Below are 25,189 nucleotides of genomic sequence, written 5' to 3' on the forward strand. Positions count from 1 at the left end.
CGTTGCTGTGAGGCGCCTCACTGACCCGCTGGAGCAGGGCTAAGGACGCCCGCGGTTCGGAGCTCCGGGTAGCAGCACCGCGGACGTCCCAGGCACGTTTAACGGGGACAAGAGGCTCTCAATGCGCTGGTGAACCCGGCCCAGCAGAGCGGAGTCCCCCGCCCCGGACCCAGCACGGACCCCGGACCCAGCACGGAACCTGGCACAGCCCCGGAGCGCCGGGCGGAGGCGCCCGCGGGGAGCTCTCCTCCCCTTGCCCCAGCGGTCGGCAGCGGGACCACGGCTCTCCCGGTCTCCGCGGAGGAGCCCTCCCCACCAGGTTACCCCCGCCCCCCCCGCCCCCCGCCCCCCCCGCCCCCCGCCCCCCCCGCCCCCCGCCCCCCCCCCGCCCCCCGCCCCCCCCGCCCCCCGCCCCCCGCCCCAGGCCGGGAAGGCGGTCCGGAAGGCGGGGCCATGCGGGGGCGGGGCGTAGCGCGCGCGGCTATTGGATCCGGGCGGCAGCGGGCGGGGCGGGGCGGGGCCAGGAGGGGCGGGGCCAGGCGCCGGCGGGGGTGGGGCCGCCGCCTCCGGCCCACGCCGTAAACAGACAACATGGCGGCGGCGGCGGCACCGGGGGCTCTGGGCGCCTGGCAGGCCGGCCGCGCCCGCCTGGTGGCCGCTGGCTGTGCGCCGCTCGGCCCTCGGTGGACGCTACCCGGCTCCCTGACGGGCCAGCGGCTGGGGCCGGCCATCCGGGCCCGGGGCTGGGCGCCCGCGGCCGGGGGGCTGCCCTCGCGGCGGGGCTACAGCTCCGAGGTGAAGACGGACGACGAGCTGCGGGTACGGTACCTGGAGGAGGAGAACCGAGGTGCGTGGCGGCGTGCGGGGCGGACGTCCTTGTCGTCGAGCGGAGTGCGGGTCCCCCGCGGCCAGCACGGTGCCGGGTCCGGCGCCCGGGGAGCTGCGCGCCGCCCGCCGCCCGCCGCCCGCCGCCCGCCCGGGATGCGGCCTCCGCGGGGCGGACGGCGCTCACGCCCCGGCCCCAGACCTCCGGCCGCGAAGGTCAGCGCCGTGTGTGACGTCTGCTTCCCGGTTTGTTCCGCGCCGGAGTGCTTCCTGTGGCCTCGGCCAGGCGCGTTCCGGGGCGCCGGTGAGAACGCTCTGGGCGTCCTGAGAATTTACACAGAAAGCTCTGCGGCCGGAACCTCTCCCCCGGCCGGTACCTCAGGAAGCCAGTGGGGGTTATTCCACTGAGCCACACAGTTTGAACACGTTTTGCCTTCCGGGTACCGTGCTGAGCGCGGGGGCCCGGCGTGGGCGATCCGCGGTTGCCCTTGAGTGGCCTCCTGCGGGCGGAGACAGCTGTGCCCCGGCGGCGGGCGGAGGTGGTGAGGACGGGCCGCCAGGAGCTCACGTTGAAGCTCCTCTCACCGGCCGCGTGGGGGACTCTAAAGGGTCTGGAAAGGAGTAACAGCAGTTTGCCATAGGACATCATTTAATGAACGCACAATTAAGCGCCTAGAGTCTCTGATGCAGAAGTGCAAAGCCAAGTCAGTCACAGCTGCTGTTTGTAGCAGCTCCTGTGCAGGGAGTGAGGCAGCACTGGGGCGGTGCGGCTGCTGGCTGTACCACCCCGAGGGCGGTGTGACCGTTATGTGGGGGGCGGGAGGACTTGCGGGGACAATCTGAGGGGTAGGTAGGGTTTTGCCAGATGACACGGTCTCCACGGCGTTCCTTACGAGGCAATGGAACTGGACATTCGGACATTCGGGAGGGTTCGGAGGCAGACGTCTCTGCGCCTCAGCTTTCTTGTGTATAAAATAGGAAAAAATAGTACCAACTTCGTGGGCGGCTGAGAAGACTAAATGGTGATGCAAACTGCCCACTAAGGACCTGGCGGCCAGCAGCTGCTCTGGAGTGTGTGTTATCGCAGACAGAGACAAGGCGGGGAATGCGAACGGGGGGGCCGTTTGGGGGATGTGAGGAAAGCCTGGCTGCAGTGCGGCACGAGGGGGGCTGGGTCCTGGGGGATTTTAGGTCAGCCTCGTCTCACTGCAGTGGCCGTTCCTTTAGGTGTAGCAGCAGTGCATTCGATACAAAAGGAGTGCATGTGCAGTTAGTAATACGCACCATGTTCTATATTTCTTCATCTTTATGACTTCACAAATTCACAATGAAAGTGAGTTTTCATAAAATGCCTGGAAACTCCATAAGTTAGGGTCCAAATGGATTAAAGAGAAGAAATGAGAGCATACAAGACAATTTAGTAATTAAGATATTTTAGTTACCTCAGATAACCTGTAAAATCAGGTCTTAGGACATCATGGTTTCTTAAGAAAACTGACCCAGCTTCCTCGAGGGACGGGCAAGAATGACAACTCAGGCTTCGGAGAGTATGCTCCGCCTTACTCTCCAGCCAGCCGGAAGCAGTGCCCAGAACACGGGGTGCCAGGGCCGCGGGGCGGAGGCTCCTGGGGCCGCTGCTTCTCAGAGCGGCCAGTCCAAACTGGCTCTCTGAACCCTCCGTATGGGGAGCCCGGACTGCTGCCTGTCCAGCCCGCCTCTAGGCTGGGGGGCTGGGGGTAGTGCAGAATACATCAGCCCTCATCCGTTATCTAATTTGTCTCATACTCTCTTTGTTGTGGAGGCACAAGGCATACACCCGGCTTCTTTGGTGGTTACTGCTTGCATTGCTGTCCCACCTTCTTAGTCCTGGTCATGGTTTACAAAGGTCTCTCTTGGTCTTGGGCAACAGCCTCCTTTATAAGTCAACAGATCATTCTCTTCCCAGTGCATTCTTTACACTGGTGCTGGAGTTACCTTTTTTGAAGGCCAAGGATCAACTCTGCTCAGGTAAACACCGTTAGTGGCTTCCATTGCCTGCAGGTCCTCACAGCCCACAGGCCTTTCCCGTGCCTCCTCTAAAATCAATAGCTGCAGCTGAGCTTTGTTCTTTTCTGCTTTTCTCTCAAATGGAATGACCTCTCCATTCCCTTACCAACCATTTCCCCGTCTGTCACGCTTCTCCTTATCGTTGTGACCCATTTCAAAGATCATGTTTGGGAACCTTATTGGACCAATCCTGGCAGAAACAGCAAACAAGTAAACGCAAATCACTCTTGATACCTGCTTCTCCTCATTCACCTCTAGATGTTCAAGTTTTCCTGAGTGTCTTTGAAAGCTTTCTACTGTTCTCTCTGTTCTTCTTTATCAATACCCTCTCTTGTCCAAGCCAGCATCGTCTCTCAGGTGGACTATTGCAGAGGTCTAATGTTTTTATATTTTGGCATGTGGATTATGTAATTATATATGTAGCTATATATAATTACATAATCATATATGTTAATTATATAATTCACATGCCATAAAATTCAAAATGTAGGCTTTTTAGTGTATTTACAGAGTTGTGCAACCATCACCTTAATCCAGATTTAGAACATTTTTATCAATGTAAAAAGAAACCCTGTTCTCTTTAGCATGACTTGACTTCCCATTGTTTCAGTCCTGCTGCCCCCAAATAAGACCCATTTGTCTATTCTGACATTTCATATAAAGAAATCATATAATATGTGTGTTTTGTGTGTGGCTTCTTTAACTTTATGTTTTCAAAGTTCATCCATGTTATATATAGTACTTCATTTCTTTTTCTGGCTGAATAATATTTAATTGTATGGATATATCACATTTTATCTTTTTAAAAAATTTATTTCATAGAGGAAGGGAGAGGGAGAAAGAAATAGAAACATCAATGATGATAGAGAATCATTGATCGGCTGCCACCTGCACACTCCCTACTGGGGATTGAGCAGGCAACCAGGGCATATGCCCTTGACGGGAATTGAACCTGGGACCCTTCATTCAGTAGGCGTATGCTCTATCCACTGAGCCAAACCAGCTAGGACTATCACATTTTATCTGTTAGCATTGATGTACATTTGAGTTGTTGCCATTTAGTGGGTAAGTGAGCAGTGCTGCTTAGAATATTCATGTACACATTTTTGTGAACATCTGTTTTCATTAGAAGTGGAATTGCTGGATCACATGGTAATTCTATGATTTAACATTTTAAGGAACTGTGGAACTTTTCCAAAGTGGCTGCAGCAATTTACATTCCCACTAGTGAGGTATGAGGGCTCCAATTTCTTCACATCCTGACCAACACTTGTTATTGTTTGTATTTTTTATTACATTTGGTGCCTGTAAAGTGATGTTGTGACTTTGATTCGGATTGCCTAATGGTTAGTGATTTGGAATCTTTTCATGTGCTTATGGCCATGTGTGTATCTTTTTTAGAGAAGTGTCTCAAATCCTTTTCCCATTTGTAACTGGTTTGTTTGTCCTTTTATTGTTGAATTACGAGAGTTCTTTATATATTCTGGATGCAAATTTTGTATTAGATAATTGATTTGCAAATGTTTTCTCCTATTTTGTGGGTTGTCTTTTCATTTTCTTTTTTTAAAGCCTCATCTGAGGATATATTTATTGATTTTAGAGAGAGAAGAAAGGCAGGGATAGAGAGCGAGCGAGAGCGAGAACGAGAGTGAGAGAGAGCTGAGAAACTGATTGGTTACCTTCCATATGCCCCCACAACTGGGGATCGAACATACAACCAAGGCCTGTGCCCTGATCAGGAACGGAATCTGAAACTTTTTGGTGTGTGGAATGGTGCTCCAACCAACTGAGCCACCTGGCTAGGGCTCTTTTCTTTTTACTTTCTTAATGGTTTATTTTGAAGAACCCAGGTTTTTAGTTTTGATGTAGTTCAGCTTATGTATTTGTTTCTTTTGTTGCTGTGCTTTTGGGTCATATCTAAGAAACTTGCTTAAGCCAAGGCCACAAAGATTTATACCTGTTTTCTTCTAAGAGTTTTATGGTTTGGCTCTTATATTTGTTCCTGTGATCCATGTTCAGTTAGTTTTTGCGATGTAAGAGGTTAACTTCATTATTTTGCTGTGGATAGACAGTGTCCCAGCACTATTTGTTCAAAAGACTGTTCGTTCACCACTGAATTGGCTTGGTATCCTTGTTAAAAATTAATTGACTATAAATAAAAGTTTATTTATGGACTTTCAGTTCTGTCTCATTTATGTACGTGTCTGTCTTTATGCTGGTACCATACTGTTTGATTTCAATATCTATATACTAACATTTGATTTAGATAGTCTGAGTCCTCCAATTTTTGTTCTTTTCAAACTATTCTGTCTATTCTAGACTCTCTCATTACCACAAGAATTATAGGATCAGCTTGTGAATTTCTTAAAGAAAGTAAACTAGAATTTCAATAAGAATTGTACATCGATTTGGAGAATATTGCCATTTAACAATGTTAGGTTTTCCTGTCCATGAACATGGGATGTTTTGTAGTTTTCAGTATACAAAGCTTCATATGTTAAATTTACTCCTATTTTATTTTCTTTGGATGCTATTGTAAATGGAATTGTTTTCTTAGTTTCATTTTTCAGATTGTTTACTGCTGATGTAATACAATTATTTTATTTTTATTTATTTATTTATTTTTTAAATATATATTTTATGATTTTGTACAGAGAGGAAGGGAGAGAGATAGAGAGTTAGAAACATCGATGAGAGAGAGTCATCGATCAGCTGCCTCTTGCACACCCCCTACTGGGGATATGCCCGCAACCAAGGAACATGCCCTTAACTGGAATCGAACCCGGGACCCTTCAGTCCCCAAGCCGACGCTCTATCCATTGAGCCAGACCGGTTTCCACAATACAATTATTTTTGTATGTTGATCTTATATCATGCAACTTTGCTGAACTTGCTTATTCTCATAGTTTTTTTAAAGCAGATTTCTTAATATTTACTATATACAGATCATGTAATCTGCAAATAGGAGTAATTTTACTTATTTTCCAATCTGGCTGTCTTTTCTTTCTCATTTCTAATCTCTCTGGTTAAAGCCTCCATTTTTTATACTAATATTGGTCATGATGCCCTCACAGTAACAACCAAATAGCAGGCTGCGTGGGATGACAAGGCCAGCACAGAGTTAGCCAGCTACGACCAAATGACTGACCAGCAGGCTGCATGGGGCAACCAGGCCAGCAGAGAGTTAGCCAGTGACGACCAAACGACTGACCAGCAGGCTGCATGGGGCAACCAGGCCAGCAGAGAGTTAGCCAGCGACTGAGCAACAGGCTGCGTGGGTGACTAAGGTGGCAGGGGCGTTAGCGAGGGAAGACCAAACAATTGAACAGCAGGCTGCATGGGGCAACCAGGCTGGCAGGGAGGGCAGTTGGGAGCAACTGGGCCAGCAGGGGGGCACTAAGGTGCAACCAGGCTGGCGGAAGGGAGGGGGGTGTATTTAGGGGCGACCAGGTCAGCAGGAAGGGGCAATTGGGGGTGACCAGCCAGAGGGAGGGCAGTTAGGGGTGATCAGGCAGGCAGGCAAGTGAGCAGTTAGGAGCCAGGGGTCCTGGATTGTGAGAGGGATATTCGACTGCCTGCGATCGGGCTGAAAGCGGCAGTCGGACCTTGCCCAACGGGTCCCAGATTGGAGAGGGTGCAGGCTGGGCTGAGGGTACTCCCTCCCCCTGTGCACGAATTTCATGCACCAGGCCTCTAGTAATCTATAATAATATATAATAATCTATACTAGTAAAAGGGTAATATGCTAATTAGACCGGTAACTGGCCATCTTCTGGGTGCTTGACTTCCTTCTGGACAAAACCACAGTGGTGGGGGCTGAAGCAGAGGTAGTTAAGAGCAATCAGGCTGGCAAGGGAGGGCAGTGGGGGCTATCAAGCTGGCAGGGGAAGGCAGTGGGGGCTATCAGGTCGGCAGGGGAGGGCAGTTGCGGGCCATTAAGTTAGCAGGGGAGGGCAGTTGAGGGCCATCAGGCTGGCAGGATGGTTAGCTTGTGATCAGGTCGGCAGATTAGGGGCGATCAGGCAGGCAGGCAGGTGAATGGTTAGGAGCCAGTGGTCTGGATTCTGAGAGGGATGTCAAACTGCCCGTTTATTAGTATAGATTATTATAGATTATAATGGAGGCTCCAATGAGAGAGATTAGAAATGAGAAAGAAATAAAAGACAGCCAGATTGGAAAATAAGTAAAATTATTTCTATTTGCAGATGATATGATTTGTATATAGTAAATATTAAGAAATCTGCTAAAAAACTATGAGAACAAATAAGCAAGTTCAGCAAAGTTGCATGATATAAGATTAACATACAAAAATAATTATATTACATTAGCAGTAAACAATCTGAAAATGAAACTAAGAAAACAGCTCATTTACAATAGCATCGAAAGAAAATAAACTGGCAGTTGGACATCCCCCAAGGGTCCCAGATTAGAGAGGGTGCAGGCCCGGCTGAGGACACCACCTCCCATGCATGAATTTCGTGCACTGGGCCTCTAGTAAAAGCATAATATGTTAATTAGGCCGGGCAGCCATTCGAACTTCCGGATGTCCTTCTGGACGAAGCCAGGGCTGCGAGGGCCGAGCCCCTTGCACAAATTTCATGCATCGGGCCTCTAGTATTGAATAACAGTATCAAGAGCAGACATCCTTATCTTGCTCCCTATTATGAGGGAAAAGCATTCAGTCTTTCATCATTAAGTATATTATCTCTGGGTTTTCTGGAGATGCCCTTTATGGGATTGAAATAGCTCCCATTTATTCATAGTCTAAGTGTTTTATCGTTTTGTCATCAGATGCTGTTTTGGCATCTATTAAAATGATCATATGATTTTTCTTGTTTAGCCTGTTGATGTGATGGATTACGTTAACTGGCTTTCAAATATTAAAGTTGTCTTGTGTGCCTGGAATAAATCCCACTTGGTTATGGTATATTATACATTTCTGGATTTGATTTGCTAGTATTTTGTTGAGGATTTTTGCATCTATGTTCATGAGAGTTAGTGGTTTTTAGTTTTTCGTGTGTGGGATGCCTTTTTCTGGTTTTGGTATGAGTGTAATGCTTGCTTCATGGAATTAGCTAGAAGTGCTCCTTTCTGCTTATATTTTCTGGAGGCGATTACTGAGAAATTCTGTCACTTATTTTTGAATGCTTTGGTAGAATTCACCTGTAAAATGATGTACTAGTATATATCAGATGCTTTCTGCTTGGAAGGTTATTATTTTAAGTTTTTTTTTTTTTTTTTAAATTGATACAGGCCTATTTAATTTATCTATTTCTCATGTGAGTTCTGGTAGATTGTCTCTTTCAAAGAATTCTTCCATTTCGTCTAAGTTACCAAATTTGTGGGTTAGAGTTGTTTATAGTATTCCTTTGTTATGCATATGACATTAATGGAATTCAGTAATGATACTTCTTTCATTTCTGATATTAGTAACTTGTTTTCTCTCCTTTTTTTTTTTTTTCATAGTTTGCCTGATTATCACTTTACTGATCTTTTTAAAGAACTAGCTTTGAAAATTTTTTTTTTAATGATTTCTAGAAAAGGAGAGGGATAGAGAGAAGCATGGATGAGAGAGAAACATCATGTATCTGCTGCCTCCTGTATGCCCCTACTGGGGATTGAGCCCACAACCTGGGTATGTGCCCTAACCTCTGACTGGGAATCAGTCAAGATCTCCAAATTCCTTGGTCCTTGCTCAACCACTCAGTCACACCTTTTTCTACTGATTTTCAATTTTATTGTTTCCTGCTGAATTTTTCTTTTTTCAATTATTTTAGATTTAATTTGCTTTTGTTCTAGTTTCTTAAGATGGGAACTTAGATGATCAACTGTAGATGGTTCTTAATATGTGCATTCAAAATCAATGCAGTAAATTTTCTCTAAGCACTGCTTTTGCTATAACTCACAAATTTTGATAAGCTGTATTTTTATTTTCATTTATTTAAAATATCTTAAATTTCTCCTAAGATTTCTTTTTTTAACTTATGTGCTATTCAGAAATGCCTTACTTAATCTCCAAGTATTTTGGGATTTTCCAGCTGTCTGTTACTGATTTCTAAGAGCATACTTAAATATTATTTTTTTATTGTTTTAAATTTGTTAAGGTGTATTTTTGGCCCAGAATGTGGTCTGAGTTGGCGAATGTGTATTCTGTTGTTGGCTGCAGTAGTTTATATTCAGTTAGATCTAGTTTTCAGTTATAGTTGACTGGTATTGCTCAGCTCAACTATACCCTTCCCTGATTTTCTGCCTACTGGATCTGCCAGTTATTGATTGGGGCATTGGAACATTACATGAGATTTGTTGTAATAATTGTTAAATTACTGAAGTTCACAGAAATTTTCAAATAAAGTTAATTATATGGTAAAATTAAAAATAAAGTAAAACACTGTGGATGGGTGCCATCCCTTCACTTTCATCAAAAGTAAAGATTGAAACATCTGTTGAGTCCCTGCTGTAAATAATTTCATTCCCTGTCTGTATTACTTGTGTTACCTAGACAGTTATTTTTACAGACAGTATCTGGACTCCTTTCTATGTAAAATGAGAAAAGGAAATGTTTGCTGTTTTATTTCTTTCTTCTTCTACCTTCCAATTTCTGTCATTGGTAACTTTTAGTTTACGTCATAAAAACTTATACTAGTTACATTTTGTTCTCCCATAACTTACTCGGTGCTTCTCTATAGGTGGACTACACACAGGGCTGATACTGCCCCTGTAACAGCTCTGTTGACACTACCCTCAAGGTCTCCAGGCAGTCTTCTTTCCATCTCCACCCCATAGCCCAGGCCTGTGCACTGTCTCACCTGCACCTCTGCTGGAGCTTCTGGGTTGGTGTCCCCCAGGATACTCTTATTGTCTTTGTAAACTGCAATGAAATTCATCTAACAGAAACTTTATCATTATGTTTTTAAGTGTACAGTTCAGTGGTTGCACAGCCATCACTACTGTCATTACAGGCTACTTGCATTACCTCCAAAGCAAATCCACCCGCTAGTCAGTCCCTCCTCAGGCCCTTCTCCCCAGTTTCCAGAACCACGAATCTCCTTTCTGTCTTTATGGACTTGCCTGTACCAGGTTTTTCATAGAAATAGAATCAAATAATAGGTGGCTTTAGGTGCCTGGCTCCTTTCATCCTTATGCTTCAGTACTTCATTCCTTTTTATGGCTGAATGACGCTCCATTTTTATTTATTTCTACTCTTTGGGCATTATGAATAATGCTGCCGAGCACATGCATACAATTGTTTGAGCACATGTTTTCATTTCTTTTGAGTAGATACTTAGGAGGAGAATCACTGGCTCAGACGGTAATTTTATGTTTAGTTTTAGAGGACCCATCAAACTTTTCCACAGCAGCTATACCATTTTACATTTTCTCCATCTGCAAGGGCACCTGTTGTCCACATCCTCCTTAACACGTACTTGTTCCCATTTTTTTTTTTTTGTTTGTTATAGCCATTCTGCTGCTTGTGAACTGACACCTCATTGTGGTTTTGATTTGCATTTCTCTAATAACATGATGTTTAGCATCATTTCGTGTGCTGATTGGGCATTTGTATATTTCCTTTGGAAAAATACCTATTTAAATATTTTGCTCAGTTTTCCATTGGGTTGTTTGTCTTTTTTTATTGTAATAAGAATTTTTTTATATAATCTGTGTATTAACCCCATATCAGATATATGATTTGCACATACCCTGTTTCCCCGAAAATAAGACAGTGTCTTATATTAATTTTTGCTCCCAAAGATGCGCTAGGTGTTATTTTCAGGGGATGTCTTATTTTTCCATGAAGAAGAATATGGTAAACATTTATTGTTAAATGAAAATAACGGAAATTTATTACCTGTATACGGTACGGTAGTATGGTAGTTGTCAACATAAACCAGACAAACTGTGAATCCTACAGTATCAAGAATTTACTCATTTATTCAATGACAATCATGTCATCATCTTCTGGAACATCATCATAACAATCCAATTCCTGAATTTCCTGGTGAATTTCTTGTGACTCCATTTCTTTCAGAATCAGTGGACCAAATCTCTCATGTTTAGCCTAGGGGGGCCTTATTTTCGGGGGATGCCTTATATTTCACTCAGAAGGAAACCTGTAAGTAGGTCTTATTTTCGGAGGATGTCTTATTTTTGGGGAAACACGGTAGTTTCTCTTTGTGGATTGTTTTATCACTTTCTAGGTAATGTTGAGGAGGTCTGATTTATCTGTTTTTCTTTTGTTACTTCAGCTTTTTGTTGTGATATTTTAGATGCTGTTGCCTAATCCAAGATCATGAAGCTTTATACTTACGTTTCCTCCTAGGAGTGTTATAGTTGTACTTCGTACAGTTCTGTCCTGCATCCGTTTTGAGATGTTTTGTATATGGTGTGAGGAAAGAGTCCAATACAGTCTTTTGTGGGTGTGTAGTCCCACCACTATTTGTTGAAAAGACTATTTTTGTACCATTGAATGATCTTGGTATCCTTGTCTAAAACCAATTGACCTTAAAAGTATTTATTTTTAAAATCTTAATTCAATTCTAGTGATCTATATGTCTGTCCATATGCCAGTATCACACTGTTTGATAACTGTAGCTTTGTAATAAGTTTTGAAATCAGGAAGTATCCCAATTAAATACTCCAAATAAGTCTTTCAACGTCTTTCTTTTTTTTGGGATTGTTTTTGGCTATTTGGGATCCTTACAATTCCATTTGCATTTTAATGTCAGTCTTTTTGAAAAAAAGGCAGTTGGAATTTTGATAGAGATGTGTAGATCAATTTGGGGAGTATTGCCTTCTTAATAATTAAATCTTTTATGAACATAGGCCACCTTTTAACTTATTTAGGAAGACCTAAATGATATTTCTTTAAATGATATTTTATAGGTTTTAGTGTATAGTCTTGAACTTTCTTAAGTTTATTCCTAAGTATTCTATTCCTTTTGATGCTATTACAATTGAATTGTTTTCCTAATATCATTTTGGAGTGTTTGTTGATAGTGGATAGAAATAAGGCGGCTTTTTAATATTGATCTTGTATCATGTAACTTTGCTGAGTTCATTTATTAGCTCCAATATTTTTTGATGGGTACGATGTGAAAAAATTTATCAGAATTACTTTGATTTTAGGGCAACAAGCTTGCACTTGTGTGTCTGTGTGTAGAGTTTGAATTTTATGCATCCCAGTGTAGGTTATTTTATACAGTGTATCTTTTGCATCTTGTCTAAGAAAATCTGGTGGTTCATCCAAAGTGATACACAAGAATTGCCACAGATAAATCTAAATGGCCTGTAGAAGCTGAGTTCCAGTGACTTTTTCCCTGTGCATCCTTGTAAATAAATTAATGTGTGTAATGTAAGAATAATTTGTTGGCACAGTTGTGTCTCAGTACAATGTAGGGGTAGTTTAAACATATATTTGAATTGATCTTAATGTTAGGTTAATTTTGTATACTTTTTCAGAATCATTGATAACACAAAAATTAATATATGAGGGAAGGAAGTGTCTTTGTGCAGGTTATACACACAATTGGAGAGAAAATGTAGTATTTCCTATGTTTTTAAATTTCTGAAGGTTTTCCTGTTCACACTTGTCTCTAATTTTATCTGTGTAATTTTATATTCTTCTCATGTCCAGGGCTCCTTAAATTCTATAACCTTCAGACCCTGCAGACCCTGGATCCACCTTGGTGCCAGTCCAAGATGCCCTTCTCATTTGCCTGATGTGTCCCCAGAGGTGTTGGAGTTCAGCTGGGCAGTGAATAGGGACAGTATTTTGGGAGCTTATTTGCAAAATTAAGATTTCCCAGACCTAGAGCTTTCATTTCTGTATATTTGTCAGGCAAATACTTATGCAGGCATAGGAAAATAAATCTTTCAGAATGCTGTTGCAGCTCTGTAATATCCAGGAAAATTTAGAAACAGTTTAAATGCTCAAAAGGAGATTAATGGAAATCAATTTCACAGAATATTTTTTTAAATATATATTTTATTGTGTCTGTGGTGTATTTCTTTTTTTTACAGAGCCAGAAACATTCATGAGAGAGAAACATTGACCAGCTGCCTCCTTCACACACCCCCTCCGGGGATGTGCCCGCAGTCAATGTACATGTCCTTGACTGGAATGGAACCTGGGACCCTTGAGTCTGCAGGCTGATGCTCTATCCACTGAGCCAAACCGGTTTCAGCGATTTCACAGAATTTTATGATTTAAAGGAATGTCTGGAGATAGAAAGATCTTTAAGATTGAATTAAGTAAATAAAAGAAATATTTATGAATTAGTTATGTAGAGCAGCACTGACAGAAAATACTGACCCCATTTATGTAAAACTAGAGGCCTGGTGCACGAAATTTGTGCAGGGGGGTGGTGTATGTGTCCCTCAGCCCAGCCTGCATCCTCTCCAATCTGGGACCCCTCAAGGGAAGTCAGACATCCCTCTCACACTCCAGGACTGCTGGCTCCCAACTGCTCACCTGCCTGCCTTCCTGATTTCCCCTAACCACTTCTGCCTGCCAACCTGAGCACCCATCTAACCACTCCCCTGCCAGCCTGATTGATGCCTAACTGTTCCCCTGCCATCCCAATTGCCCCTAACTGCCCTCGCCTGCTGGACTGGTCCCCCCCAACTGCCCTCCCCTGTTGGACTGGTCTCCCCCAACTGCCCTCCCCTGCAGGCCTGGTCCCCCACAACTGCTCTCCCCTGCTGACTGGGTGGATTCTTTGGACTTTTCTCTATATAAGATCATGTCATCTGTGAATAGAAATAATGTAACTTCTCCTTTCTCCCCCCAACCTGGATGCTTCCCTCCCCTTCCCTAACCTGTCCTTCCCTCCTCTCCCCTCCTGTACTCTCCTTTTCCCTCCCCTCTTTTCTTTCCCTTTCCTTTCCTTTTTTGCCCAATTTTCTTGGCTAGAATTTCCAGTGAAACATTCAATAGAAGTGGTAAGAACACACATCCTGTCTTATTTCTTATCTCAGGGGAAGACCTTTAGTCTTTGATCGTTGTGTTAGTTGTGGCATTTTATAAATGCCTTTTATGAGGTTGAGAAAGTCCCTTCTATTACTAGTTTGTTGACTTTTTTTTTTCCTTTGTCAGTTGAGATGATCACATGTTTTAAAAACATTTCTCTTTATTCTGTTAATGTGGTATATTTGATTGGTACAGATCCAATTATGGCATATCAATGTTAAAAAATTCTGCTTTATTTGGCTTTTTAATATCTTCTTGAGGATTTTTACCTTTATATTTATTGGGGATGTTGGTTTGTTGTTCCTAGTATATTCTTGCTTTCCTTCGAATCTATTCTCTACACTGTTACATGAGTGATCTTTTTAAAATACAAATTTGAACCTAGAAATATTGTACATTGCCCCAACTTGATAAAAAGCTATTGGAAATGTATAGCAAACATTCTAAAGATGAAATACAAAGCATTCTTATTAAAGGCATTGACAAAATAAGGGAACTTACTAAACTTGCTAATATTCTGTATGCAGTACAATCAATTGTAGAATACTTTTTTCTCCCCAAAAGAAACTCCACACTTTTTAGCTTTCGCTACCCAATCCTTCCATCTCTGCCAGCTCTATGCAGCCACTAATTTACTTTGCCCCTTCCAGCTTGCCTACTCACGGCCTTCCATACAGATGGAGTTACACAGTATGTGCTTCTTGGTGACTGTCTTCTTTCACTCAGCTTACTGTTTTAAAGGTTCATCTGTGTTGTACATGTATCGGTATTTTATTTCTTTTTATTGCTGGATGCACATATAGCCCACATTTTGTTTATCTGTTCATCAGGAGATGGACTTTGAGTTGTTTCCATCTTTTGAATGTTTTGGATAATGCTGCTCTGATCATTCTGATACAGGATTTTGTGTGGACATAGGTTTTCAAGGGAAATCTTTTTTTAAAGAAGATACTAAGCCTTGGCTGAGTGTGTGGCTGGCTTTCTAAAGCAGGAGGGAGATGGAAGCTCCTGACTGCGCTGAACTACAATCTTGGGCGAGACTCTAGGAACCCAATCTCATTTGGGGAGGAAATATGGACTGTCAGGAAAAGAGAAAGCACACTGAGACTCAGGGGAGCTGCAGAAGGCAGAGGTCTGGAGGCACGCACTCACAGAGAGGATTGACTGCTGAGTGCACGGGTGTCTGAGAGCATGGCTCGCTTTCTAAAGTGGGAGGGAGATGGAAGCTCCCGACTGTGCTGGACTCCAGTTCCAGGCGAGTTTCTGGGAAATCAGACTCATTCAGGGAGAAACTGGACTGTCTGGCAGTGGGCGAAACTCAAGGGCAGCTTTCTCGCAGAGGTGCTTGCAGCGATTACTGAGGTATTCTGAGACCCAGGGGCTTCATAGGGCAGGGCTGATGGGAAGCCAAGGCTGTCTGCTCCGCCCTGAGACTCCGCCCCATCCAAGCTAATCACAGAGGCTTTTGCAACTCTTCTCCCATAAGGGTGTTTCCAGCACAGAAGTTCTCCCAGTGTAGACACAGCTGATCCTCACAGCCAATTGGCCTGGATGTCAATTCCTCCCAGTGATACCAACAACAATGAAGACTCAACTACAAGGCTGTGCACACAGTCCACAAAGGGGTGCACCAAAAGTGTCCACCTCAGGTAACTGGGAGAGGCTGAGCCACTGGGCCATATAGGACACCTAGCACATAAAACTACTCTACCAACTCAGGGAAGCAGCGAAAATGTGGAGACAAAGAAACAGATCACAAACGAAAGAAATGGAGGAAAACAAATGACTGGAGAGTTCAAAACCATGGTTATAAGGTTTTTCAAGAATTTCCTAGAAAAGGCTGATAAATTTAGCAAGACCTTTGAGGATATGAAAAAGGACCAACTAGAAATTAAACATACACTGACTGAAATAAAAAAAAAAAACATTATACAGAGACCTAACAGCAGACTAGGGGAACTGCAAGAATCAAGTCAAAGATTTGAAATACAACGAGGCAAAGAACACTCCTCTGGAGAAGCAAGAAGAGAAGATAATCCGGAAAGTTGAAGATAGTGTAAGGAGCCTCTGGGACAATTTCAAGCATACCAACATCCGAATTATGGGGGTGCCAGAAGAAGAGAAAGAGCAAGATATTGAAAACCTATTTGAGGAAATAATGACCAAAAACTTCCCCCACCTGGTGAAAAAAATAGACTTACAAGTCCAGGAAGTGCACAGAACCCCAAACAAAAGTAATCCAAAGAAGACCACACCAATACATATCATAATTAAAATGCCAAGAGGAAAAGAGATAGAGAGAATATTAAAAGCAACAACAACAAAAAAAACACACAAAAAAAACACAGTTAATTACGTACAAGCGAGCACCCATACTATTGTCAGCTGATTTCTCAACAGAAACCATGCAGGCCAGACGGGAGTGGCAAGAAATGTTAAAGTGATGAATAGCAAGAACCTACAACCAAGATTACTTTACCCAGCAAAGCTATCATTCAGAATTGAAGGGCAGATAAAGAGCTTCACAGATAAGAACAAGCTGAAGGAGTTCATCACCACCAAATCTATATTATATGAAATGCTGAAAGGTATTCTTTAAGAAGAGGAAGAAGAAGAAAAAGGTTAAGATAAAAATTATGAACAACAAATACATGTCTACCAACAAGTGAATAAAAAATCCGATGAACAGAACAAACTGGTGAATAGAATAGAATCAGGGGCATAGAAAGGTAGTAGTGGACTGACAATTCTTGTGGGGAAAAAGGTGTGAGGGGTGCCGGAAGAGACTGGACAAAAATCATACACCTATGGATGAGGACAGTGGCGGGGAGGTAAGGGCAGAGGGTGGGGTGGGAACCTGGTGCAGGAGAGCTATGGGGAGGAAAAAGAGGAACAATTGTAATAATTTGAACAATAAAGATTTATTAAATTTAAAAAAATTAAGAAGGCAGGGAAACCTAAGACAGGGATTTAAAGTTAGTATATGAATGTATAATTTTTCCCGAGTTTGAAGAAACCTGTTTTATGATAGTTGAGCTTCCTTAGAAGCTATTAATTGTGATATAAAGTGGGACAATTACAAAACAAAGAATGGTAGGTTCTGCTGAATAAAGCTAAGGTTTCATCCAATTTTGGGGTATTAATAGCCCATTGATACATTTGATGGTACAATTGTTTGGCAATGGATGATTCATTTTAAGTTACAGAGCTAATTCCCAACTCTTTGATGTGGAGGTATCCAAAACATCAGTCCACAAACCTGGGGCCAGCACTGCTTTAATTAACCATAGTAAAAGCATTTTGATGGTACTTTACATTTTAGTAATAATGTCAACAGTATTGTGTCTAGCATGCATTATGGTAACACTATCCATACCTGCTAGAAAGGACAAAGGTAATTGAATGGGTATATTGTTAGCCTTATATGTATAGGTGGGGCACAAGTAAGCTTATAGTTGTTTGTATGGAAAACAATGCAATAACTAATAAACAGTAATATGAGAATAAACTGTTTTGTGTATTCATAAATGTAAACCTTCTTGTGTTCCACCCTGTGAATATCTGATCATTTACTCCTCACAATAGCCCCTTAGAGTTTGGATCTACTAGCACCTTCCTCAACAGTGTAAGAGTCTGAGGACTAGAGAGGCTAACTAGCCAAAGGTCATATAGCCAGTAAGTTGCAGACTGGAATTTCAGCCTCAGCAGTCAGATCTCAGAACATGCATTCCTAGCTCAGAACACACAGTACAAAGTTGGTGTGCCCGAAGCTCTGAAGGCCAGAACCCAAAACGTCAGTTTGGAGTAAGGAAAAGTTCATCATTGCCAATTCAAAAGATGAGGGTTTTAATCCTTAAATCAATTTTAAGAAAGTACAGAGTTCAGGCTTCTTTTATGTCAAGGGAAGGGAAAATGGGAAAGATTGTTTTTGTAAAAACTCAAATCCCAAGCAGAACTCCTCTGATGATTGACATGTCTAAAGCAGGAGCTGTTAGCCTGAAGGCCAGGGCAACAATGCAGGTGAGTACAAGATGGACTCAGGGAGACTGACAGTACCCGCTCCTACATCCTTAGAGTTGGCATCAACTTGGATGACTCAGAGGCACTTCACCTTTACTTTAATTCAAAACCAAACTGATGAACGTTATCCCCGCCACTTAGTGTTTTTCATGGTCCTGTCATCTCCTTTCATCCACTTGCTGAGCCAAGCACCTAGAAGACACTCCCACAGAGTTTGGAGCTCTCCCAATCTCAGCCAGACCGGTTATCTCTTGCCTGGGCTGCAGCTAGTGCCGAGAAGCTTCTAGCCCTATTCACTTCTGGCGTGATCTCCAAAGATCAAAACTATATTTCCCCGGGCCTGCATATGTGTGTTTATGGGACTTAAACCTCCTTCACTGGTCATTCCTTATTTTTTTCACAGGACTGTAAGGATAGTATCTAGCTTGTGGTGACCTCTCCTCTATTGGCTCTCTTCTTCTTCTCCTGAGTGGCAGGGCCTGTAATGGGGCCATGACTATTTTATGTTGTCTCCTATGTTGTCCCTTCCTCGAACCTACCCTTAACCGTCTTACCAAGTCCCACTCATCATTCTAATCTCAACTCAGAAAGCATTGCTTTGGATAAGCTTTCTCGTTGCACCCAGACCATATCAGTTCTGGTTACAGTTACTGTAGTGCCATTTAGACCATATGAAGCATTTTGAATTGTATATTTTTATGATTATGGTATTAATGCTTTGTCTTTTCTTCTAGTCTCTATGATTCCTTGAGGGCTGAGCACCATAATGTGTAGTCAGTACATTTCAGTGAAGGAACACATCTTGAACACACCTAGTGTTAGTCACATGATATTCTTCATGGGAAAACTGAAGCTTGACCAATGTAGCATAGTCCTTTCATTCGTTCAGGTGTGGAGTTACATTGTCACTTATTAGCTGAAGGTAGTTACCTAACCTCTCCAACTCCAACTTTCTTTCTCTCTTCAGTAAGGATAAAATTTGTACCTACCACTTGGGTTGTTGTGGGATTACATGCTATAATAAACAAAGCACTGGGAATAGTGTCCAGCACATACTAAAGTGCTCAATTAGTGGTAGCTGTTGTCATTAATATTGGGCCTAGCCATGGTCACTTAACTGTTTAGTGCCTGGATACCATTTCTCCTCCATGATTTTCTCCATACTGAGGTCATTTGGAATGCTTGGAAATTTATTCTGTGAGCTAAAGTTCATCTTTGTACTTTGCATTTTTTTTTCCCCATAGAGAAGGCATGTGTACATTTGGTTGTCTTCAGTTTAACCCAGTTACAAATACCCATTGTTAGGGTCGCCAAAGGGGAACACACGTGGCCAGAGTGGTGAGGGTTTATGAATTTATGAGGTCATCTGGATACCAAATGGGCTGAGCCCAAAATGGCGTCAGTAGCCAGAGACCTGGAGTCAGAGATTTTAAAGGACTCTTAGGTGGGCTTTTTCTGGGCAAAGAATTCTCTGGGTGGGTCTAGATCCTGAAAAGAAGGTCCACAGGGGAAGGATAATGGTCTTAGCAAGTGCAATGTCCATTGTGAAGTTGTCTAAAGATCAGTTCCTGGGGGAGGGGGTATTGATTCAATTATTTGATCAGACCTAACATTCCAGCCTTTTTGTTTTATGGAATAGGGACAAAGGTCATATCTTCCGTAGTTACTTCCTGCTGAGAAGGGACATGGAGATCATAAGGGGATGGACTTTGATTGTAGTCAGCTGGAATGTTGTGTAGATTCCTCCTTGTTGGAGCGAGGGGTGCAGCAGCATGGTTTCCCGGAGAGACTGGTTAGTGAAGGCGCAAGAGTGGTCCTGAAGGAAAGATGAAAAATGGCACAGAAGAGCTGATCCAAAAACAAGGATGAGGAATAGGAGTGTTAATGGTGAGGAATAGGAGTGTTGATGGTCCTATGAAAGGAAGTAGCCGGGAATACCAGTTTATACTTTTTAGCCAGAAGTCCCATGAATTTGATTGATCTCTCTAATCTTTGCGGCCCTTCTGTTAATTTTTGGGTGGCATTCCTGACCAGGCCAGACTGGTTGACATAAAAACAACATTCTTCCTCCAGAAAGAGGCATAGACCTACCCTTTCTCCACAGTTAGGAGGTCCAGTTCTCTCCAGATTTTGGAGGGTGATAGCTACTAGTGAATCGATCTGATCCTGAATTTGAACTAAACTTTTGGCATTGTCATCTAGGCTTTTTTGTAGGTCCTGAGACAGGATTTCAAATTATGATAGAGCAGCGGTTACTCCCCCATGCCAGTCCTGACACCTGCTGTGATGCCGAGGGTTATGAGGGGAGGATTATCTGGGTGACCTTTCGTGTCGGATATGGTGGGTTACGGGGACAGGGGGCTGCATCTACATTGGGTGAGAGAGAAGAGTACAGGTTCCTGCCCAGTTCGGAGGCAGATGTATGTGTTTTAAGACAGGCTGAAAGGCAGGGAGAAGAGGTGGACTAAAGGATATGAGGTTCCTTTCCCCAGTTCTATGCTCCAAACCAAGAGGGTAGTCACCATGGCGCTCCAATAAGAGGTGACAGTTGAGTGGTTGAGATTCTATTGCAGTGAAAGTGGGCAGGAATGCTAGGATGGGCTGTTATCTAAGGGAAAAGAGAAAAGGAAGGAAAAGAGCAGTTGAAACCTTGGGCCTGGGTGATTGGATAAGAAGGAAATAACCACTGGCTTCCGGGGAGACCTGGTAGTTAACCTGTTGGGACCACTGGCCGTTCAGTAGTCCATGGTTAACTGTGGTATCGCAGGCTGATGATGGGAGATGGCCTATTGCTATATTGCCCTGTGACCTTGTAAAGCATAAAGAGGTTTGGGTGATTGGTAGGGTGTGTAGAGTGATAACAGCTGTGACGGGATGGAGGCCGGAGCTGCCTTAGCAAGAGACTGCGTATAAGAATGGAAATGAAGAGAGGCTTGATAATTACATAGAAGAGTGTCTGCCTTTTCAAGAAATATAGTTCCCTTTTCCTTTTTATAAGCCAGAGTGATTTTTGCCTGATTCCGTCTCTTGATTGGGGTAGGATGGTGGCATCCGCTGAAGAGGAGAGGGGAAGGCAGAGCCAGCAGTCCCTGGCTAGGTTGGATTGGCTGGTTTTGGAGGGAATGGGTAAAGTTTAGTGTTCGCTGAGATGAGTGAAGGTGAGAAAGTTCCTTATGTGTGTAGGAGAGGAGGGCTGGGATAGGATGAGGGGGAGAACTAATTCACACTTCCAGGGTTGCGATTACCCCACGCGGGGAAAGAGTATGTTTGGGATGTAGAAAGAAGGAAATCTCATCCCATGGGATGGCGGTGTTCCAGGGATGGGTTTAATCTGGAAAGATGGAACAAGGGGTATGCCCCTATAGTTAAGCTGCAGTGGCGTGGTTAGGAGTACCTGATAAGGGCCTTGCCATCGGGGCTATAAATTATTTGACAAATGGATTTCCTTTAGGAGGACCCAGTCCCCTGGCTGTAAAGGAGTAGGGGGATGTCTCCTGTAAAAGGTCAAGGGAGGCCCTGATCAGCATGCTCTCTCAGGAATTGTCGGACAAGATTTAAAATGGGGACATAGTCCCTAGCTGGTTTGGCTGTGGATAGAGCTTCCCCCTGCGGATTGAGGGTCCCGGGTTTGATTCCGGTCAAGCGCACATGCTCAGATTGCGATCCCCAGTTGCGAGTGTACAGGAGGCAGTCAGTCAGTGATTCTCTCTCATCACTGATGTTTCTCTCTCTCTTTTGCTCTTCCTTACCCTCTGAAATCAATTCAAATATATTTTAAAAAATAAAGTAAAATGGGACATAGCCTTCTAGAGGGGTCCCTGTGGAAGGGAAGTCTCCTAATAAGAGGGGTCTTCCGTACTTGAGTTCACAGGGACTAAGAAAGGAGGTGCATGGGGGCTGCCCTGATGTGCATTAGGGCTAGCGGTAGGAGAGCAGGTTCAGGTCCTTTAGTTTTGTGAGTTAGTTTAGTTAGGTGAGACTGAATTAAGGACTTTGCCTTTTCTACCTCACCTGAAGATTAGGCCGCTAGAGGATGTGAGTTCTGCTGGATGTTCAGAGTGGAGGAGACCTGTTGAGTCGTTTGAGATGTGAAAGCTGGTCCATTATCTGATTGCAGTGAGGTGGGGAGGCCGGATGTGGGGATGAGGAGCTGAATGGGAGCGCTGTGGTCCCAGTGTCCTTGTGGCATTTGAAGCAGGGCCCGGAGGAGGCTGAGCCCCTGACTTGCCCTTGTTGGAGGACCGGCACTTGGTGTGGGGTTTGTGAGAGCGGCGGCCAGGAGCTGGAAGGGCCTCAGCTTGGCCTGATCTCGCCTTGTTGTTGTATTTGGGTCTCCTGGTCTCTGTTATTAAAGACCTCAGAGGCCAGGTTAATGAGGTCTTTTTGAGGTGTGTATGGACCTGTGTACATTTTTGGAAGCTAGCGGCATATGTGGGGGCTGATTGGGCTATAAAATGGGTGTTCAGAAGGGTTCCCTCTGGGAGGTGGGGTCTAAGGTGGTCAATTCCCACAAGCCCTCCGTGAGGTGGGGAGGAGAGCTGGGTTTCCGTCAGGCCCTGCGTGATTTTATTGTGCCATAGCTGACCGCCCCATGGACAGCCTTGTGAGTCCGGCAATGAGACAGGAGATTATGTGGCTTCGGAGCTGGTGCCCGGAGAAGTAGCCTGATAGCCCCATCTCGGGCAGTTTGGGGACCATGTCAGTGTCGTGTCTATGGGCACAGCAGGGTCCTGAGCTGCTAGCCAGATGTGCTCCTTCTCCTCCGGGTGAGAGAGGAGGACCTAGATGTCATGTCAGGGCAGGTACTGCGTCAGGCACTCAGATTCCTTGGTAAAGGTGGGGGGTCGGTGGAAAAATTCCTGAGACGCCTCTCAATCTGTGTGAGGATGGACATGGAGAATGGGTGTACACCCAGACAGCACCCTCAGGTCCTGCCACCTCCCTCGGGGCTAGAAGAGGCGCGGGAATAGGAGTGGCTGTGGAGGAAGACGGTCTCTGGGAGTGTTAGTTGGGTGGGAAAGTCTGTATTGGAGCTCGAGTTCTCGGGATTTGGGCTCTCAGGGGTCGGGGAGCAGGTGGCTGCTGGTGAGGAGGGTCTGGGTTTGGGGATGGGGTAGCAGTCGGTGATCTGCTGGGTCAGGAGTAGATTCAGAATCAGAAGTGTTGGGGGCTGTTTCACGTGAGGAGAAGGGTCTGGTGGGCTGGGCAGGACTGGCAGAGAGGGTGGGGACGGAGGGTGAAAAGGCCTGGACGTGGGGAATCTGACCACTTTCCATTGCGGTGACAGCACTTACCTAAACAGCGCGATGTGGTAACATGGAAAGTGCATTTTCAGGCCATGAGATTACCATCTGGTTTATGTTGTGGCCAAACAGCGTTACGAGGGAAAATGAGGGCCTTGGGCCTGACCTCCCTGTGAGTGTGCAGAGGGAGGTGCCGTGGCCCACGAGAGAGGAAGGGTGAGGGACAGACCACAGACCCAACGGGGACTGTTTAGGGCAGGCGTCCCCACGGGAACCCAGGGGTGACCCTCAGACTGGGCGAACCCAGTCCAGAGGACCCGAGGCCGAATGGCTGAGGAGTCTTCTGGCCCAGCGCTAGGACTTTCTAGAAGAGAGACTTTGGAGAAGTCAGAGAGGGAGAGTGGACAGAAGACTCCAGACGAGGGGAATGGTGGGACGTCCCTCGCCCAGAGAAGACTGGCCGGTGCGGGGTGAGGGTCAGCAGTGGAGAAGGAGAGGTTCCCCATCCAGTGTCCTCCTTGGCTGGTTCCGGAGGGTCTAGAAGGGAGGGAGGCTGATAGAGGCTGTGATCATGTCACCGAGTGGATCGGGAAGTGAGCCCAGGACGAGCTGCCGCTGCCTATGGGAACGAAGCCAGGGTGATGGTTCCCCTTCCCCGTGGAACCCTCCTTGGTTTCAGCACCAAATGTTAGGGTCGATGGAGAGGAAGTCACGAGGCCAAAGTGTTGAGGAATTATGAATTTATTCGGTTATCTGGATAGCAGATGGGCTGAGCGTCAGCACCTAGGGACAGGGAGTAAGAGATTTTAAAGGACTTTTAGGTGGGCATTTTCTGGGCACTCTCTGGACAGTTCCAGATCCTGAGAAGGTCCACAGGAGAAGGATAATGATCTTAGCAAGCTGCATGTGGTCAAGTGAAGGGGTCAGAACGTCAGTTCCCAGGGTAGAGGGTATTGATTAGTTATTTGATCAGACCTAACACCTACCTCCACTCCCAACCAGATGAAAGGCATTTCTGTTACACAAGGAAAATGTGTGCTTCCTCGGGACAAGATTGAGGACAGGTATATACAACTTTGACTATCAAATTAAGGTCTTTGAACTGAGACATTTTGGAAATAAGATAAAATTAAAGGTATTTAAGCAGTGGTTAAATTATATGCTTAGAGTTATCTTTTTTTTTTTTTTTTTTTTTTTTTTTTTTTGCTTAGAGTTATCTTTGAAATATTGATCTGAGTGCAGCAGTTGGAATGGGAGCTTGGATTTAGGTGATGGTCTCTGATAAAATTAGGGAAGTTAGGAGGGCGGGCTGGGCTTTGTGGGAGACAGAATGAACTTTGTTTCTATAGATTGCGGTTGGGTTGCTTGTTAGATTTCCAAATGGAAGTGCCTTCAGTTTAAGCATATGCTAAGGGTGTCGAACTCAATCAGAGAAGGGGCCAAAATCTAAAATCCAGACTAAATCGCGGGCCGAATGGTTTACTGAACAGTCATAAACTGACAATGTCATAAACTGACAGCAGAGTGCAGTGATGACAGCGCGGTGCGGGCCACATTGCAAGGCCTGGCGGGCTGGATTTGGCCCGAGGGCCTTGTGTTTGACACATGTGGCATATGCAAAGAGGGAGAGAAACTCTGCATGGAGATAATGAAGCTAGTTAGTGTGACAAAAGAGTGATTGAGGCACTAATACCTGGTATGTATACCACCACAAAAAGCAGATATCCTGCAGTCCTTCCCTGTGACAAGGCTTGGTTAGCCATTAGTTCTGTAGGAGGTGAAGGCGATGCAACCACATTTTCAGTAGCACACTGTAATTGAGGATTTTCTCTAGGAAGCGTGGCCTTCCTTCTAGTTAGTCTAACTTGGTGGTATAAAGTGTACTTAACGATGCTGATTACCGTGGTGGTGTCCCTTAAGTTGTAGGGACATGATGTTCTAAAGCTCTTCTATATCAATCAGAAGAAAAACAGTGAATATTAAGCAGAAGATGGATTTTATAAATATGTTACGATACCACATTCTTTAAAATATATGCTTGAAACAGAAGGTAAACAAAACTAAGCTCTTGGAGGCACTTTGAGGAAGT

The 25,189-nt window shown here is 44.5% G+C and overlaps 1 protein-coding gene across 4 annotated transcripts in view; it reads left to right on the forward strand.

Moving 5' to 3' along the window:
- Window positions 1-536: 536 nt before the first annotated feature.
- The window catches only part of AUH (AU RNA binding methylglutaconyl-CoA hydratase), a 149,837-nt gene continuing 125,184 nt past the window's right edge, over window positions 537-25,189 (forward strand). Inside the window, exon 1 of one of the 4 annotated variants that reach the window (XM_084899036.1) lies at window positions 537-847. In XM_084899036.1, the coding sequence (XP_084755162.1) occupies window positions 592-847 (256 nt within the window). In that variant the 5' untranslated portion in view covers window positions 537-591. The remainder of the gene's footprint in view (window positions 848-25,189) is intronic. The other 3 variants (XM_084899038.1, XM_084899037.1, XM_084899039.1) reach the window with 3 other exon arrangements.

The sequence above is a fragment of the Pipistrellus hanaki genome (genome assembly GCF_964339955.1).
Source record: "Pipistrellus hanaki genome assembly, chromosome: 11".
Classification (NCBI taxonomy): domain Eukaryota; kingdom Metazoa; phylum Chordata; class Mammalia; order Chiroptera; family Vespertilionidae; genus Pipistrellus; species Pipistrellus hanaki.